Source organism: Sciurus vulgaris (genome assembly GCF_902686455.1).
Source record: "Sciurus vulgaris genome assembly, chromosome: 15".
Taxonomy (NCBI): domain Eukaryota; kingdom Metazoa; phylum Chordata; class Mammalia; order Rodentia; family Sciuridae; genus Sciurus; species Sciurus vulgaris.
Window position 1 is genome coordinate 24,171,984 of NC_136476.1, and position 18,916 is coordinate 24,190,899.

General features: G+C 32.0%; 1 protein-coding gene across 5 annotated transcripts in view; it reads left to right on the forward strand.

Annotated features, from left to right (window-relative positions):
- The window catches only part of JAK2 (Janus kinase 2), a 135,103-nt gene extending 119,677 nt beyond the window's left edge, over window positions 1-15,426 (forward strand). For 2 of the 5 annotated variants that reach the window (XM_079113008.1, XM_079113006.1), the window contains exons 20-25: window positions 5,354-5,543; window positions 6,220-6,344; window positions 6,508-6,680; window positions 11,430-11,547; window positions 13,654-13,770; window positions 14,019-15,426. In XM_079113008.1, coding sequence (XP_078969134.1) covers window positions 5,354-5,543; window positions 6,220-6,344; window positions 6,508-6,680; window positions 11,430-11,547; window positions 13,654-13,770; window positions 14,019-14,126 — 831 coding nt within the window. In that variant the 3' untranslated portion in view covers window positions 14,127-15,426. Of the gene's footprint in view, window positions 1-5,353; window positions 5,579-5,683; window positions 6,153-6,219; window positions 6,345-6,507; window positions 6,681-11,429; window positions 11,548-13,653; window positions 13,771-14,018 lie in introns of those variants that run through there. The other 3 variants (XM_079113009.1, XM_079113007.1, XM_079113010.1) reach the window with 2 other exon arrangements.
- Window positions 15,427-18,916: the final 3,490 nt, after the last annotated feature.

The window sequence follows — 18,916 nt, forward strand, 5'->3', positions numbered from 1 at the left end:
TTGATCAGGTGGCAAAGACTAAATAATTTACACAAAAGGCAGAAATTAGTGTAGTATGACTTATTCATGGGTTTATTGTTGAATACATTTCAATTTGTTATTAATTGTACACAGATATTTTCATGGCCATAAAGACTAGTCATTGGAACACTTGATCATAATTCTTGGTGTCAAAATCCTGAAAGCCTTAAAAATTATTTTACCTATGATTCTGAACAAACAATTTAATTTCTCTCATCCTTCTCTAGTCCTTAGATATAGCCTTTAATGGGCATTAGTATCTCTCTTAGAAAGTTTTGTTTTGGTAGACTATAGAGAAATTTTTAGAAACAAAAGTTCAATTTATTTGAAGTAAAGGGAAGAAATAGTGAAATTTCATTGTATTCTGTTGAAAATGATATTTTCAATTAGCTTTTTAATTTTCTTTTTTAAATTTTCTTTTTTAAATTTTCTTCTCTTTTTAATTTTAATATGAACATGAATATATGTACATTTATTTGATTAAAACCTTTTCTGTCAATTAACTTGATTATACTAATCATTTCACAATGTATGCATATATATTTAATCACCACCTTACATAACTTAAATGTACACAATTCTTATTTGCCAGTTTTACCTTAAGAGAGCTGAAGACTAAAAAAGAAAAAGAAAAAAAAAAAAAAAAAAAAAGACCTTTCTCAGCTTTCTACAGCTTTCTACGAAAAAAGTCAGTGTTTCAAATTCCAAAATCCAAAAACCATGCTTAGCTATTAGAATCAAACTTTTTTAAACCTGTGGATGAAAATCTAAAGGGCCCTCTAGGAACTAGACAGCCTTGGAAGGATCTTAATTACTTTCATTTTTTTAGTTTATTTCTCTTAAATGATGTGGCTTTAATATTACAGAAATATTTGGTCCCTACTAAGTGCCAGATACTTCATTCATCACTATGATATGGGATATAATCACTAACTCTGAAGAGCTTACAACTTAGCTGGAAGAGGTGGTTAGCAACCTAATTATAAAGATATATGATAAGAATGTACTCTTTTTACATTCCATGCTGATCATAATTTCTAAGATTTTCTTAAGATGTGATTGGAACAAGTGTCAATGTTAATTAATATATATATGTGTGATATGCTTGATTGTTATTTAATTTTGAGACAGTTCATGGCTTCCTTAATGTAAGTTGCTTTTCACATAAAATTCCATTTCATGGTTCTTACATACTTTTGGTCATAGTTTGAATGATATTTTAAAAAATAGGAGGCAAGACTACTGATGTATTTCAGTGGTAGAACATTTGCCTAGCATGCATGAGGCCCCAAGTTCAATCCCAAGCACTGCAAAAATTAAAAATAAAAAATTTATGCAGAAAAATGCAACACCATGTTGTTATTCAGTACTCAGTGGGAATTGGTTTAGAATTACCCAGAAAGTATTCCTAAGTGAAACAGGCCTGTAGTAAATTATAATATACCTGTTTGTATAAAAATATTACAAAATTATTTTCAGGAATATTATCTAGTATTATTAGGGTATGCTTCTGTTTTTAGAGAATTTCATTTTGTAAATGTACCCTACAATCTCATTATTTGGAGTCAACTATCTCAATATTTGTAAATAAGTCAAACAGCCAGATATAAGTATATTTCTATATTATATTGTTAAAATGTTTTATAAGAGAATTAATATTTAGGCACATATGCCACATATGGACATGTGTAACACAAATTTCTATATATTAGTAGAGAAATTGCTTAGAAAAAGCATTAACTATATTGATAAAGCTACCCTTCAGTAGTTCAATGACTACCCTTTGGCTTACTGTTCACTTATTCAGACTCTTCTTATTCAGTTTAAAATCTGATGATTTTCAGTGTTTTCTAAAAGTAATGGATATTTGAGCTTCCTTAAAACATAATTACAATTTTCATTCATCTCTGTGTACCCATGAAATAGTTTCTTTCAAGTGAAATCATTATATGTATATAGTTCCCTATCTTGCTATTTTTCATTTATTATATTATCAAGATTTCCTCATTAATATTCTTTGAAACCCAATTTTTAAAGTGTGACTTAATTTACAGCATTCCTCATTATTGTAATTTTAATTCTTCTTAAACATTTAAAAAATTTTACATAACTATTATTTAAATTCTTTTAAGCATAATATAAATAAACCTAGAAAAGCATTTTTATTTAATACTTTTGTAAAAAGAGGTAAGAAACTATTTTGAAGCCTTTCTTCTACCACATGAATTCTAAAATGAACTAATGCCCAACTTATGTTCTTTACATCCTTTACCTTTTTGCCTTAATTAAAATCTAGCTTTTTCAAAGTCCTTTTTATCTTCTGTCCCTCTTGGTCTTCTCTAAATATGATTGTTTATTCTCCCCTTGCTATCACTGGCTAACATTTTGGTCCACAATCCTTGAGTACTTTGGGTGTTCATTGTTTTCTTCACTTTACTTCCTGCCATGAATGCCAAGTCAATGCCTTTTTAAAACTTCTCAACTTTTCTACCCTATGTCTATATTAGATGAGTTCACTTTGAACTCTGTAATCCCCTATAATAACCTTGCTTATGAAATTTCAGACCCTGAAGTCTCTCCTTCTGATTACCAACAGATGCTTCTAATTATATCTTTTGACTCTTTTAAGCATACACTTTTAAAAAAATAGCATGAATATTGCTAACCTCTTTAACACTCCCTTTCCTCTTTTTTGTTTTGTGTGTGTGTGTGTGTGTGTGTGTGTGTGTGTGTGTGAGAGAGAGATTTGGATTGAAACCAAGGGCTCTCTAAAACTGAGCTAAACCCGTGGCCCTTTTCATTTTTTAATTTTTGAGATAGTGTCTTGCTGAGTTGCTGAGTGTCTCACTGAGGCTGGCCTTGAATTTAGGATCCTTCTGCCTCAGTCTCTCAAGTCACTGTAATTACAGCATATACTACCAAGCTCAGCTGACACTGTCCTCTTAAGGCCTGTTAGCCACCTTCTAGATTCAGCTGACTCTTTTCCTTGTTGAGTAGATTTCCAGGTGAACTATTGAAACTATTTTCACATGTAGCTACATTTATATCACTCTCTTCCCCTTGATTATCAGATTCACTTTCCCTGTTATTTCCTAGAATAGGGAAAATACAGTTCTGTTTTTTTTTTCCTATTATGCTTCCATCTCTCAAATTCTGTAAGAAAAACAAATCAGATATCAATGTTTATTTCCCTTGCCAATTAATTTCTACCACTGACTAGGTACTTAAGATTCTTTGTTATAGTTCTTTTATTCTCCCTTACATGATTTCTTCTTTGGTTCCATTCCATTCCCTTCTGGATTCCTATCCTAATTGTTGTCTTTGCCCTCAGCATTTGGCTTCCCCTTATTCTTCTAAAAGAAATTGGAGGCATTCCAAATTAAAACAGCAAGATTGATTTTTGTCAATTAAATTGACCAATTATAGAAAACACATAGGGCCAGTGTTAACAAAGATGTGATAAACACTTTCCTACCGTTCCTTAGAACAGGTTTTAGTAACCTTTTCTAAAGAACTTCTAATGCAGTAGGTATGAAGGACATTCGAAATGTCCGTATCTTTTGAACAGCTAATTCTTAAGTATCCTCAGTAAAGTTGTACACAGATATTTATGAATAAGAGTATTATTGCAATGACATAGATGTTTTAAAAATCCTAACATAAATTTTAAAAATTAGTACATTTATCTAACAGTATACAATAAAAATCAAGAAAATATGTATTTTAAGGAATATATAATGGCATTGGAAAATAAATTTTATTAACATTGTTAAGTAGGAAGAAAGGATATAAAATTATCATTTCCCACTTTTGCTTTTTATAAGTGCCTTTTGGAGTAATTTCTGACAATAGTAATAGGAGGTAGACATTTTATTATCTTCCATTTTAAGGAGGAAGAAACTGATATTCAGAGAAGAAACTGAATTGTCTAAGGTCACAAAGAGTAAGTAGTGGACCAAGATTCTAGCTCCAGTCTGTCTGGCTGGAGTGTGTCAGGTCTTATCCTCTTCTCTGTGGCCTTTTAAACTATGTAACTAGAGATCTAACTTTGAGCCTACATATTGTCTTGGTTTTTAAAAAATTGACATAAAGTATATAACTGAAAATATAGTCACTTACACAGTCTTGTAGCTCAAGAATCACATTCTTTAACAAGACAATAATATCTGAAATACATGAATTTGATTACTACACAAGTTGTATACTTTATATTTTATATGTCAATGTACCAATTCTACATAGATAACTGAGTCTAAGTAAAGGGAGAATGAATTTTTTAAAGGCTAATCTTTTTTTATAAAGTGTAGGAATATCCCCATAAGCTAAGAAATCTTACTTTTTTTTTTTTTTTTTTGGTACCTATGATTGAACTCAGGGACACTCAACCACTGAGCCACATCCTCAGCCCTATTTTGTATTTTATTTAGAGACAGAGTCTCACTGAGTTGCTTAGTGCCATGCCATTGCTGAGGTTTTCTTTGAACTCAAGATCCTCCTGCCTCAGCCTTTCCAGCGGCTGGGATTATAGTTGTGCACCACTGTGCCTGGCTAAAATCTTACTTTCTTAAACAATTAAATCAGATTCTGTATTTAGTGCTTGGGTTTGAATAACAAAATACCCTGAATTATATAGCCTAAATAATTTATTTCTCACAGTTCTGAAGGCTAGAAAGTTAAAGATAAAAGTTCCAGCAGGGTTTGGTTTCTGGTGAGGCATCTTTTCCTACCTTTCAGAGGTACCTGCTTAGTGTGTCCTCCCATGAGATAGAAAGTTCTGCTGTTTCTTCCAACTCTTTTAAGGGGCACTAGCCTGTTTGCATTAGGGCCCACTCCAGTGACCTCATTTAAACTTCATTACTTCCTCACAAGTCCGTAACTCCAAATACAGTCACATTGGGGGTTAGTGCTCATGGCATAGGCTTTCAGTCTGTAACAGACCCTTATTTCATCCAGATCACTGAGAGTGATATCAAAGATACATTTTGAAGATGTTCTTCCTGAAAGTTATTACAGAAATATAAGAACTCTGGCATGTCCTTTGGTTTAAGATTATTAATTAATTAATAATTAATGTTTATCATTTGTTTAAATGCCTTTTGAAATAGTTTGCATTTTAGCCTATACAATTCCTTTTGAAAAAATCAAATATATAGGTTTAGTACCCACTTGTTGAGATAGTATTTCCTTTTCTTGCTCTAAAATAAGTTGCCTAATGTAAGCTTAGAGATATGTCTACTAATTCTAGCTACTGAGATTTCCTGTATAATGAAAATTTATTAGTAATTTTTCTGAAAAACTCGAGGTTTCTATCTTAATGAACTGTGTCATTTAGGGTAATTTTGGGAGTGTGGAGATGTGCCGGTATGACCCTCTGCAGGACAACACTGGGGAAGTGGTGGCTGTAAAAAAGCTCCAGCACAGTACTGAGGAGCATCTTAGAGACTTTGAAAGGGAAATTGAAATCCTGAAATCTCTGCAGCATGACAACATTGTAAAGTACAAGGGAGTATGCTACAGTGCTGGTATGTTGCCCATTGAAACCTATTTTAAACTGAAGGTATGTCTTTGACATCCTTTTTTTTTTTTTTTGCGGTACTGGGGATTGAACCCAGGGCCTTGTGCTTGCGAGGCAAACACTCTACCAACTGAGCTATATCCCCAGCCTTGTCTTTGACATCCTAGGTAATAAAAACACTCAGTGCCTACATCTGGACTTAGCATTTGACAGTGCCCATAGAGAGATGCATGCTATGTGACTAGAGATTGTTCATGGTGGTCATGGGCTATACCTACAGGAAGTCTTTGGCTAGTCTATTCTCCTTACCATTTGCTTAATTAACAAAAGAGTTTCATTTAAGAAAAGTACTTTCCTTATATTTTCTATCAAAATATTTTAAATTACCTGATTTTGTTCAACACAAATGAGGAAAATCAAAGTTGTCTTACCAACTTATTTTAGTAGAAGACTAAAACACAAATATTTTTAATGCTTCTTTCTAAAACTTTTGGATTTAAAAAAACTCTGTGTGGCTTTTAATTGCTAAATAGTTCTTAACTACTGCATCACCTTTAAGTTATAATGAAGTGTTATCATCTTAGACATAGATTTTATACTTATTTAAGTGATTTATATATTTTTTCTAGTGTCTAGTAAAATAAAGCAAAATAAAATATTATGTTTTGTTTGTACATTAAAAGGACGGCGTAACCTAAGATTAATTATGGAATATTTGCCATATGGAAGTTTACGAGACTACCTCCAAAAACATAAAGAACGAATAGATCACAAGAAACTTCTGCAGTATACATCTCAAATATGCAAGGTACCTAATATTCGTGTTATTTTTTTGTGGATGAAGAGTATATTGAAGTAATTAAGAAATCCTATAGACTTTTTATTAGATAATAAAGGGAATTTATAAGGATGAAGTCATTTAAATTATGTCTACACAACCAACTGGAAGCAAAATGTTATTTTATTCATAGGGCATGGAATATCTTGGTACAAAAAGGTATATCCATAGAGATCTAGCAACAAGAAATATATTGGTGGAGAATGAGAACAGAGTTAAAATTGGAGATTTTGGATTAACAAAAGTCTTGCCACAAGACAAAGAATACTACAAAGTGAAAGAACCTGGTGAAAGTCCCATATTCTGGTGAGTATAGTATATTTCAGTATTATAAAATTTTAAAGCACAAACTTTCAACTTTCTTGTTACTACTATTATTATACATTATATAATAATTTTTAGTATTGTTTATTATAGTAGCAATCAGTTATCATATGCTTTACATTGGGTTAAATGCATTTCATGGATTATCTCACTTAATCCTTATAACAATCCTTGCGCATCCGAAATTTGAAAATAAAAAATACTGTGAAAAGGATTGGGGGTGTAGCGCAATTATAGAGCACTCATCCAGCATGCACACAGTGCTGGGTTCAATCCCAAGCACTGCCAAAAGAAAAAAAAAAAGAATTCTACTTTTTTTTGAAATCCAAAATCTTTTGCTCACTGATATGTCACTTGAAAAGTTTCAAATTTTGGAGCTCTTTAAAAGGTGGATTTTCAGAATGAGGATACTTAACTGATATAATTTATATAAATATTCCAAAATCTGAAAAATTCTGAAATCTGAAACACTTCTGGTCCAATGCATTTCAGAAAAGGGCTCCTCCACCTGCATCTCCATTTTAAGCATGAAAGAACTGAAGTATAGATAAGTTAAGTAGTTTGCCCAAAGTCACATGACGAGTGCAGGGTAGAATTGGGATTTAAACCAGATAGTCTGATTCCAGAGCTTGAGTTTTTAACCTTTCCTAAGTATGGTAGTGCTATAATCTGGCATTAATTGATTATTTTTATAGGTTACAATAATTTGAAGCTGAAGATAATTATTAGTATTAAAATTGTGAATTGATTTTGAGGAACATTCAATACACATTTTTTAATGTGCTATACACATTAAAAATGTTCTGTTGATAGGTGCTTTGATGCAAAGTTTTTATTTTATGCCTTCATTCATTTATAGTATGTTTCGTTTTCTAGGGATAACTTGGTGAAATCATATTTAATTGCTTTAGTTTTGTATACATTCCAAATAGACTTTGTGTTTTATTTATCTACTGAAATAATACTATTAAGATAGTGTCATTTGAGTGAGATATTAGTGTTAAAGGAGGGTTTATTTTAGTTAAGTATGTTTTATTAAACCTTTCATATCTGACTTGGAAATTAAAAGTGCTAGTACAAACAATAGTTGTTTATAAATATTTTTCTGGCACTCACCAAAATTATTAGAACAATATAAATGGTTCAGTTCGATACTGCTAAGTTGGTAGATCATCCATATGTGCTACTTACATTCATTTTATTCTATAACTATAAATTTTACAGTTAATACTATCTATTACAAATCATTATTCTGGAAAGAAGTCAGGTAAAAAGGCACCAATGATTTAGAATGATTGATTATTTCTACAGAAATATAACTTATAATGGTATTATGAATATGTTTTAATGAAGAGTTCTCATTGTTTAGAGATGCCGAGTTGTATTCTTAAATAATTGTGCTTGAAATATTGTCATACTGGGATTCACTTCATATAAATTCAGTAACAGGGGACATAGAGAGTAACATGTGATATAAGAGACAATGAGTTTAGCTGAGTGACATGGTTGTTTATTGTCCTAATTTATGTAGGTTTAAAATTTTTCATAATATCAAAAACAGTTTTTAAGGAATATCCTCACGATAATTGTTAGCAATACTTTCATCTAATTATTTTTAGAGTATGCATGAAACTAGAAGATAGGACTCATTTACATGATCATTTCTTTTGGTCATGTCCAAGTGATACCAGAATTTTCCTTTTTTATTTCATTCTTCATTTCCTAGGGTGGGAAATTAAGAAGTTAAATGGAATTAACTGGCAATTGATAAACATTAGTTACATGAAGATTGGATTTGAGTAAACTTAATGAATACAGTTAAATAAACATTAATTAAGTACCTACTGTGCTTCAAATACCATGCAAGGAATTTGAGAATATAGGATCAGCATCAGAAAAGAACTGTCCTTTGCTATATGGCTAACTAAAAGGAAAAATTTGCTATGGCAGGCACATTCAACTGACAGGCCTGCTATCTATAATCCTTTCCCTTTAAAGCTTGTAATTTAGGAAGAATTAAATTGTTTTAGTCAGCTGTATTGCTGCTGTGACTAAAAGATCCAACCAGAACAATTTTAAAGGAGGAAAAGTTTATTTGAGGACTCACTGGTTCAGAGGTCTTAGTCCATAGAATGCTGGCTCTATTCCTTGGGACTTGAGGTGAGGCAATAACATCATGGTGGAAAAGTGTGGTGGAGGAAAGCAGCTTACATCATGGTGATCAAGAAGCAGACAGAGTCCACTTGACAGATACAAGTATATACCCAAAGCCATGCCCAATTCCCACCTCCGCCAACCACACCCCACCACTTCAGTTACCACTCAGTTAATCCCTGCTAGGGGATTAAATCACTGATTGGGTTAAGACTCGCACAACCCAATCATTTCTCCTCTGAACCTTCTTGTACTGTTTCCCACGTGAGCTTTTGGGGAATACCTCACTTCCAAACCATAACACAAACATATAATCAAATCACTCCCCTGCAGTATGGAAGTGCAATAATGAAGATAATGGTAAAACACAGGATGCAAATAATTCTGCTGAGTTTAAGTCAAGCATAGAAAAGAAGACAACTAAGAGATGATATTTCAAATATTGATTAGGAGGAACTTACCACATGGACAAGAGGAAGGGCAGTCTATGAGGAAGTTGACAAGAACAAAAGAATCAAGGACTTGCAAATGACAGGCATAAATCACAAAACAAACAGGAAGTAATTGGGGCTGGAAAGAGATTGAGCCCCAGTATGGTGAGTGTGTGCTCTCCAAAATGTAGGTGTTGCCAATGTGAATAGTATTAAAGAGGGAAGCCTTTAAGAGATGATTAGGCCAGAAGGCTCCTCCTCTGGGAATAGGATTAAAGCTCTTAGAAAAGAGGCCAGGCATTTGGCCCCTCTTGGGGAGCTTCCAGCTTCTTCCATTTAAAGACGCAGTGCTCCTTTCCTCTGTAGGAGGAACAACTGAACCTGTCTGTACTCCGATCCTTGACTTCCCAATAAATTTGTGTTTTATAACTTACAGTGTCAGGTATTCTGTTAGAGCAGCACAAATGGCCCAAGAGAAGACCCTCATATCATGTTGAGTTCAGACCTTACACAGTAAACAGTGTGTAAGGTGTGAAATTCGAAGCTTTATCCAGGTGAACAACATGGCAAGATTCATATTTTGGGCATAAATCTCTACACTTGTGGTATAGAACAATAATTCTGAAAGTATAGGAGCCTGTGGTACCCCTTTCTAGGAGATCTGGGAGGTCAAAACATTTTATAGTAATATTAAGATGTAATTGGAAATTGTCACTCTCATTTTCCCCATGAATATGTAGTGGAATTTTCCAGAGGCTATATATAAGGCATGTTTCTATTTCCCGAACATTAAAGAGACTTGAAAAAATGTTTAAAAATCCTATTTTTGTCACATATTTATGTTAAGATATAATGGGTTTCTGATTCATTTTAAATAAATTGTTTTGTATTTTCCTAGTTTTAATATTTAATATGAATAATATTTAATATTAGCAAATATTAGTAGATATAACCCACATAAACAAAAGTTTTAGGGGGAACCTTAATAATTTTTAAGAGCATATAGGGGATCCTGAGTCCAAAACACTGATGCAATGGACTGGACATGCATTAAGAAGAGGCTAAGAGCAGAGAAGCAGCTACATTGGTAGACTTTTCAGAAATCTAAATCACTGGTTTTCAATCCTTTTGTGTATATATACTTATTAAAAGAAATCTTAAAACTATATTTTCTTTAGGATATTTTTAAATGGATAGCTAAATTTTTCTTTATAAAGGTTAGTAATGAATAATTATCTTCTAGAGTATGGTAAATATTGATATTTAAATAACAACTATAGTAATCATTTAAATGCATTGAAATTTAATACCAGGGTCACACATTTAAAAAGGTACAGAAACACTTTTTATTTTTGATAGAAACTTTATATCATTCCTTTTATTCTTAGTTTCTTCTTCCCTTCTCATCCAAATTTTACATAAACACTTATTTTTCAGTTCTTAGAAGGTACTTTGCATTTGACCTTGGAGCTGATCATAGAGACAAAAATAAAGTTATTTTGATTTTCCTTATTTGTGTATGTCAGAGGTTCTCAAGACCACTCCCATGTTCTACAAGTTGATGGAAACAACTCACAGTACTCAGCATATAGTCTTGTTCACAGTATGATTCATTACAGGGAAGAATAACACAGCAAAATCAACAAAGGGAAAAGGTGTATGGGGCAAAGCTTGGAGGAAAACAAGCACAAATTTCCAAGTGTCCCATTCCAGTAAAATTATATGGAACATAACTTAATTCTTCTAAATGGCAATAACACATGTGAGATATTGTCTATTAGAAAAGCTCATTAGAGTGCAAGATTTTTATAAGGAGTGGTCACATAGGCACCCTGTGCCTAGCACATACCAAAATTCCAGACTCCCATAAGGAAAGCAGGTGTGGGCATAAACCACATTGTTTGCATAAATACTTTAGACATAGTAAGCTACTTATCATTTAGGGAATTGTAGAAACCTTCCTGAAATCTTAAGTTCCCAGGTGCCAGTCAAGGGTCAACAGTGCAAGGAGGCCCTTCCAAGGATGTTAGTCTCAGGCCTGCTATGTTAATACTTTTCTGTAAACTTAAAAGCAAACAGTGTTTTGTTGGTAAAATCTAGAATGGGCACATAAATAACTGTATTTTAAAATGTTTTCCATATACAGGTATGCTCCAGAATCTCTGACAGAGAGCAAGTTTTCTGTGGCCTCAGATGTTTGGAGCTTTGGAGTAGTTCTGTATGAACTTTTCACATACATTGAAAAAAGTAAAAGTCCACCAGCGGTAAGTGTACTTTTTTATGTATTTTCAGTTTTTTTTCTAACATGAGAAAGGTGTTATCCAAAGAATAATAATAAGCCTAGGGCTCATTTTAGAACTTCCTATTGCTAATTTGTAAGGTGCTATCCAACAAAATAACCCTAAATTAATTCATTAAATTAACTTAAAATTTGTAAAATGGGGTGTTATAGCACTATTTAGTATAATCTCTTTCTTAGTCCATTTTCTGTTATTGTAGCAAAATACCTGAGGCTGAGTACTGAGTGCCAGGCACTGTGGTACATGCCTGTAATTCCAGCGACTTGGGAAACTGAGGCAGGAAGATTATAATTTCCAGACTACCTCAGCAATTTAGTAAGGCCTTAAGAAAATTAGTGAGACCCTGTCTCAAAATTTAAAAAAAAAAAGGATGGGTTATAGCTTTGTGATAAAGTACCTGGTGCTTCAGTTCTCCAGTATCAAAATAAAAAAGGAAAGAGAAAGACAAGAAGAGAAGGAAAAAGAAGAGGAAGGAAGGAAGGAGAAAAGGAAGGGAGGGAGGGAGGGAAGAAAAGAAAAGACAAAAAAGAAAAGGAAAGAAAAGTTCGACTACTCAGCTCATACTTTTGGAGAACGAAAGTCCATTCAATATCAAGAAGCCCCATATGTTCAGCCACTAGAGTCCTTGGCTGTATCACAGGACAGGTTAGCAGAAAAGGAACTAGATCAATTACCTTCCACTAGTCCCCACATTTTAAAGATTCCACCACCTTAATGCTGCCACACTGGGGACCAAATTACTAACCTTTTAGAGGATGAATTATATCCAAGCCATAGCACTCTTAATATTATTTTAAGTAAACTCAATAATCTCAATCATTCTAGTTACACCTTTCAAAGTAATTTTTTGTGTTTACTTCAAATGTTTTCAATATAGAAAAGTATAAAAATCATCTCTAATGCAATTACTCAGAAACAACCACTTTAATATTGTGATATATTTTCTTCTAGGTTTCTTTTTATTTTATATATAAAAATGAAATTTTATTAAGAAGTATATATTGATTTATAAAACTAAGGTTATGCTGTACAGTTTGCTGTCCTATTTCATTAACATTTTTTGGTATTTTATTTTACTGTATTTGTAAATATTTACTAAAACTATCATTACTAATTTCTAAGTAGAATTTCATCATAAGGGTATATATTTTTGGACAGTCATTTTCCAATTTTCATTCATTTATGTAACGTTTCAGTGTAACACTTCAGTGAACTTAGTGAACAGTCTTACACATAAATATTTGTTTATCTATGTTTATCATATTAGAATAAAAGTATAATTATAGGTGGAAGGTCATGAGCTAGTAAAAGCTTTTTTTTTTGTTAAAAGTTCTTAATTATTTGAAAATAATCAAGAAAAATTATACCAGATTATATCTTAATAGCAATGCTCAGGGACATACATTTTATCATTTGTCAATATTAGCTATTGTATTTTTATGTAATTTTGTGAAATTGATATGAGTTGTTATCTATTTTATTTTAATTTGCACTTTAAATTATAAGTGATTGAGTATGTATTTACTGGATGTTTAAAGTATATGTGTGTGTGTAAATTGTCTCCTCCATGCTTTGCCTGTTTTTGCATTGGTAATGTTTCTTATCAATTTATAATAGCTCTCTGTATTTAATAAACATGATGTTTATTGTAAATATTTCCTTAGCTTATAATTCAGAATTTAATTTTATGAATTTTTAGCATAGGAAAAGCTCTCTCCAATACATTTATGCTTAAACATTCATTGTGTTTTTATTTATGTCCTCTTTTACATTCAACTTTTTATTTCAACTAAAATATAATATGATGTGTTAAACAATAACAAAACCTTAAGTAAATATGTTTTTAGTTTATGTGTTTCAGGTCTTTCTCAAGGAAAGTTGTGGAAATAGTATTAAAGAGGTTCCACAACCATTTAAGTCCTTTCAATTCCTTAATATGGTCTTTTTTTTTTTTTTTTTTTTTTGAAAAAGTTTAAAGTCATACATAAACTGATTTTTTCTAGAGGAATTTGAGAAAGAATTCTTTAAATTAAACACACAAAAGCATTGAAATATGAGTTTGTATTTCAGGAATTTATGCGTATGATTGGCAATGACAAGCAAGGACAGATGATTGTGTTCCATTTGATAGAACTCCTGAAGAATAATGGAAGATTACCAAGGCCAGATGGATGCCCAGATGAGGTAGCAGGTTTTTTTTTTTTTTTTTTTTTAAATTCACAGTAATCATGCATTTTCTTTTTCTTTTTACTCAAAGATTTTAGGTCACTGAAATTGCAGAGCTTTTAGATAAATAGCACAACAGATGACTGTGAATCAAGGCATAGCTATGAAATATACAATCTATAGGAAAATTAAATAGAAATTCCAAATTCATTTTCCACCAATTAAAAAGATGGTACTTTGTGTTCATTGTAATTTTTTTTCTTTCACAGATTTATGTGATCATGACAGAATGCTGGAATAATAATGTAAATCAACGCCCCACCTTCAAGGACCTAGCACTTAGAGTGGATCAAATAAGGGACAACATGTCTGGATGAAAGAAATTACCTTTAAACTGAGACCAAAGTACACTTAGAAAAGAAAATTTTATATTTCACAATACTGTGGCCTATTATTACACATATCATTCTTATATAAATTGTGATGCCAGCTGGCAAAGATGTGAAAATATCTGCTCAAAACTTCAAAAGTTAGTGAATTTTTCTTCATTCAGCCATCCATAGAAGACACTGATGAAGAGTCTTGAGCAAGAAAGTTTGTAAAAAAGTATCACAAATTTGATCAGTCAGTTACATCTCCTCCTCTGGCAAAAGAAAAAAATAGACTTTTTTTCAACTCAACTTTTTGAGAGATGAAATATTATAATGTAAATTTTGCAATGTTAAAGATACATAGAATATGTATGTACAGTTTTTACCACAGTGAATGTATTATACTTTGGCATCTTGTGTGAGATACACAAGGACTGATGTTCATTAATAATGTTTTCTAATTTTTCCATAATTGATTTAAATAACTTCATTATACAAACAAATTAAGATGCTTAAACAATTGAATAAGCACCTTTGTGTTCTTGTTCATCTGCGTCACTCTCTGGCAATATTAAGCAGGCTTATACTTTTGGCTTGTAGTTTCATATACTGTAAATATTTTTCAAAGCAGAGGGAACAAAAGTCTAGTTTTATTTGTGTAGGAAATTTCCCTGACCTTCTAAAGAACACATTTTGAAATGAACATACTTACAAAGACATAACACAATCTATTTTCTTATTTGTTTCCCTTTTATCTGTTTGTGGTAAGTATGTTTTTTTTTTTTTAAATAGAAGTATCTTCAGATTTTTCTAAGACTACAATGAATAGTATTCTTTAATTTTTGTGATTAAGAATGCCAGGAATATTGTCATCCCTTGAGCTGATGACTGGCCAATAAGATTCTTCAATCCCTGGAACCTGTAATAATGCAGTATATTTGAACATAAGCCATAAAAATTTCTAAAATGTACAAGTTCATTAAGATGCATATTGGGTTAGGAATTATTTTTCTAAAGAGTATGTATTTGAGTGGTTTCCAAACTTTCTATTGCAATCATAGAGAGATTTTTTAAAGAGTATCTTATACACAAAGGGTAAAAGAGGTAAATTGGTAAAAAAGTATGTTTGTAATAATTTGATTCAAATATGCCAGTAGAGAATTCATGATGTACAGCTTTAAGGAAAAGGAGAGAGAATATACATATTTTCAAACAAGTGTAAAGAATTTGCTGTTTTCATCTGTTTTAGTGTGGCTCCATTATAGATCCTATACCTAAAATAAAATATGGTGGGTTTGTGTGTGTGCCCATGTGTGTATGTGTATTAATTATACAGAGCTTAACAATGCTTAGTATTTTGGTTAAGAATGAAGTAGTTTCTTTAATCTCAGTGGTGTATGCCATTTTATAAAACATGTACTTAAGACTTAAGATTTTTGGTTGAAGGGAAGGAAAATGAAGAAGTATTTCTTGCATTCTTTGCCTATAAAGTATTTTAGTAGATACCAGATGCAGAAGTCATCTAAAATGAGAGTGTATTCAATTTAAAAAAAAAAAATTTCTAACATATTTTGATGAAAATTGAGTAAAATAAATATTTATATAGATTTCTCAAGGATCTATATACAATGCAGATAAGAGATAGATTCTACTACTTCCAAATGAAAGTAGCAAATGTAATCTGCTTAATTTCAGACTTTGAACTAAAACTTTAAGTACTTAAAGATTGTTCTCAAAGGTCTCTTAGTATTTTCTTTGTTTTTTTAAAATAAGGATGGAAACTATTTAAAATGTTTCCTCTTTTTAGTTTTAAAGAATCCCACATACATATTCTTAAGTTTCTAGAATGAGATGACTACTTTATTGTAAAATTTCAAGTTTTTCATTACACTTCTTTTATAATGAGGGTTTGTGATATTTAAAATTTTTATTCTGGCTCTCCATAAGAAGTTAACCTGGTAGCTATGTTAATTTGGTTCTATAAAAGAAACAGGTAAGTAATTGTATCAGTTAATGCCAAATGTGTCTTCATATTCTTCAGAAATGAGGGAAAATGTTTACTTAGAATTCTGTGTGTATTTTAGTATTTTTTTATGTAATCTTGATATAAGTAGTTCTCTATTTCACTGGGCACTTGCTTTAGGAAATGATCTCTTTTTCATGCTATTTGTATATGCTGCTGGGGGCACTACCATTTGTTGGTGGAAGAGTGCTTTCTTATAACCCAATACTTCTGCGTTAAAGTTAAGTGAAATTTTTATCACAGTTGTAAATTCTGATACTTAAATTTTATTTAAACAGTTTTATTATGCAATAAACATTAGAAAATATTTATATTTCTCTATCCAGGGAGCCCTTCTCCATGGGGGTGGCTTACGTGCTCAATTTATTGAGATGATGTTAATGTATTCATTGTACCTTTAGCATGTTCCAACAAAATCGAAAGACTGAAGTAATAAATGTCAGAAGTTGTTTTTCTTTTGTATTGTCACCTAACAAAGCACAATTATGCACATAGATGAAAATGTTTAGGAGTGTTTCACCAAAAAAAAGGTACGTAGATGGTATTTTTACTGGAAAGGTTTAGGATCCTTCAAATATTTGGAGCAGATATGATGTCTGAATTTTCTGGTAGCATGTTACTACATGTTCTGAGTTGGAGTTTATTTACTGAAGTTAAGAACTTTAGAGATTAAAGAAATCAAAGATACTAAAGTAAATGGAAACAAATGGGATAAACCTAACATTCATGGCACTCAAATGTGAACACACTTAGTGGAAGACTACTTGGAATACACATGGTAACTTTCCTCTTCTGCAGATAGTTCTGTAACAATGAACCCTTGTGACTATCTTAAATGTTTAGTGTCTTACATTAGACATTATTATTTTTATATCCTGAGTAACATTTAAGATTCCTCAATTTTTGATTGGAGAATATGCAAAAGGAGAATATGCAAATTGCTTGCAGAGTCAAAGACTTCATTAGAACAGCACCAATTAAAATACTTTTAATCTTCTTAGAAAAGATCTTCAGATATAAACTGCAGGTGGCCCAGAACTAAAGGACAAGTAAGAATTGCTTTGTATTAATTGATAGCATTCATTGACTGATATTCAGAAATCATTTACAAAATAATAGTCACACAATATTTCCCACAAATTCTCCCAGAACTTTCTTTTCTTTCATTTTTAAGGGATATTTTGACTACTTGTTTCTATCAGTAATTTCGAAGATAGCACAAATCTCCTGATACACTTGTTTTCCTTTAATAGTCTGATAACAGTGCATTGCAGTTTGTTGAAAAGAAATTCTTGACAATAGGAGTAAGGTATTGTGTACAAAGAAAGTTGGAACCAAGCTTTAACCTTTTCATTGAAGGACTTTGAAAAAATGTTGAAGTTGAACACTAGAACATTGAAAATCCCATTACAGTTCCTTAAGGAGCCACCATGAATTTCAAAACTATTATTTCAGAGGAAGAAGATTAAAAAATTCAGACTTTACTGGAGAAGACAGTCTTTTTCCTAAAAAGAGCTTGGAAATGTATGACTTAAGGAGAAATGAGTATAGTGATGGGAAAAGGAATTTCAATTTTCTATCAAATCTGAGATTATTTGTATCTAAAGGAAATTTTTTTTCCCAATATCTTGAACTTTTACTGTTTTAGGATTACTGTACTTAATGTGGAAGGTTTGGATAGGGATAACTGAATCAAATGCCAAAAATCTTGGCTGTAATGATTGTGTATGTCATTCTTTCATAGTGGCTCAAATCAGCTATTTTTAATAGTTAAATTCTTGGTAGAGTCCTTTCCTTTACTCAAAGAAAAAAAATAAGACTATATCCATGTAGTGTATTGCTTCAGATCTTTTAGCATATGTAGCTAGTCATTAATACTGACAGTGCAAACTACCTACAACTTTCATATTGCATCAGGTAACTCATGTTAAGGGTTGTAAATAGTGAAACCATGACCTCTTTAGTGTCTTTATAATGTCCTAAATCTTTATTTTTCAATAGCATGTCACTTATTATTTTTTATTTTTTGTTTTTACAGGCTGCATTTTGATTCATTATACACAAATGGGGTACAACTTTTTGTTTCTATGGTTGTACACAATGTAGATTCACACCATTCATTTAATCTTACATGTACATAGGGTAATGATGTCTGTCTCATTCCACCCACCATCTTTCATACCCCTGCCCCCACCCCCCTCTCATTTCCCTCTACATAATGCAAAGTTCCTCCATTCTTATCTTGCCCTCCACACTGCCACCCCATTATGTATCTTCATCCACTTATCAGAGAAAACATTCAGCCTTTAGTTTTTTGGGATTGGCTTATTTCACTTAGCATGATATTCTCCAATTCCATCCAGTTGCCTGCAAATGCCATAATTTCATTCTACTTTAAAGTTGAGTAATATTCCATTGTGCATATATGCCACAGTTTCTTTTTCCATTCATCTCTTGAAGGGCTCTAGGTTGGTTCCACAATCTGACTATTGTGAATTGAGCAGCTATGAACATTGATGTGGTTGGGTCAAATGGTGGATCCATTCCAAGTGTCTGAGGATTCTCCACACTGCTTTCCAGGGTGGCTGCACCAATTTGCAACTCCACCAGCAATGTATGAGTGTGCCTTTTTTCCCCACATCTATGCCAAGACTTATCATTGCTTGTGTGTTTGTGTGTGTGTGTGTGTGTGTGTGTGTGTGTGTGTGTTTGTTTGTTTGTTTTGTGGTTCTGGGGATTTAACCCAGGGCCTTGTACATGCAAGGCAAACACT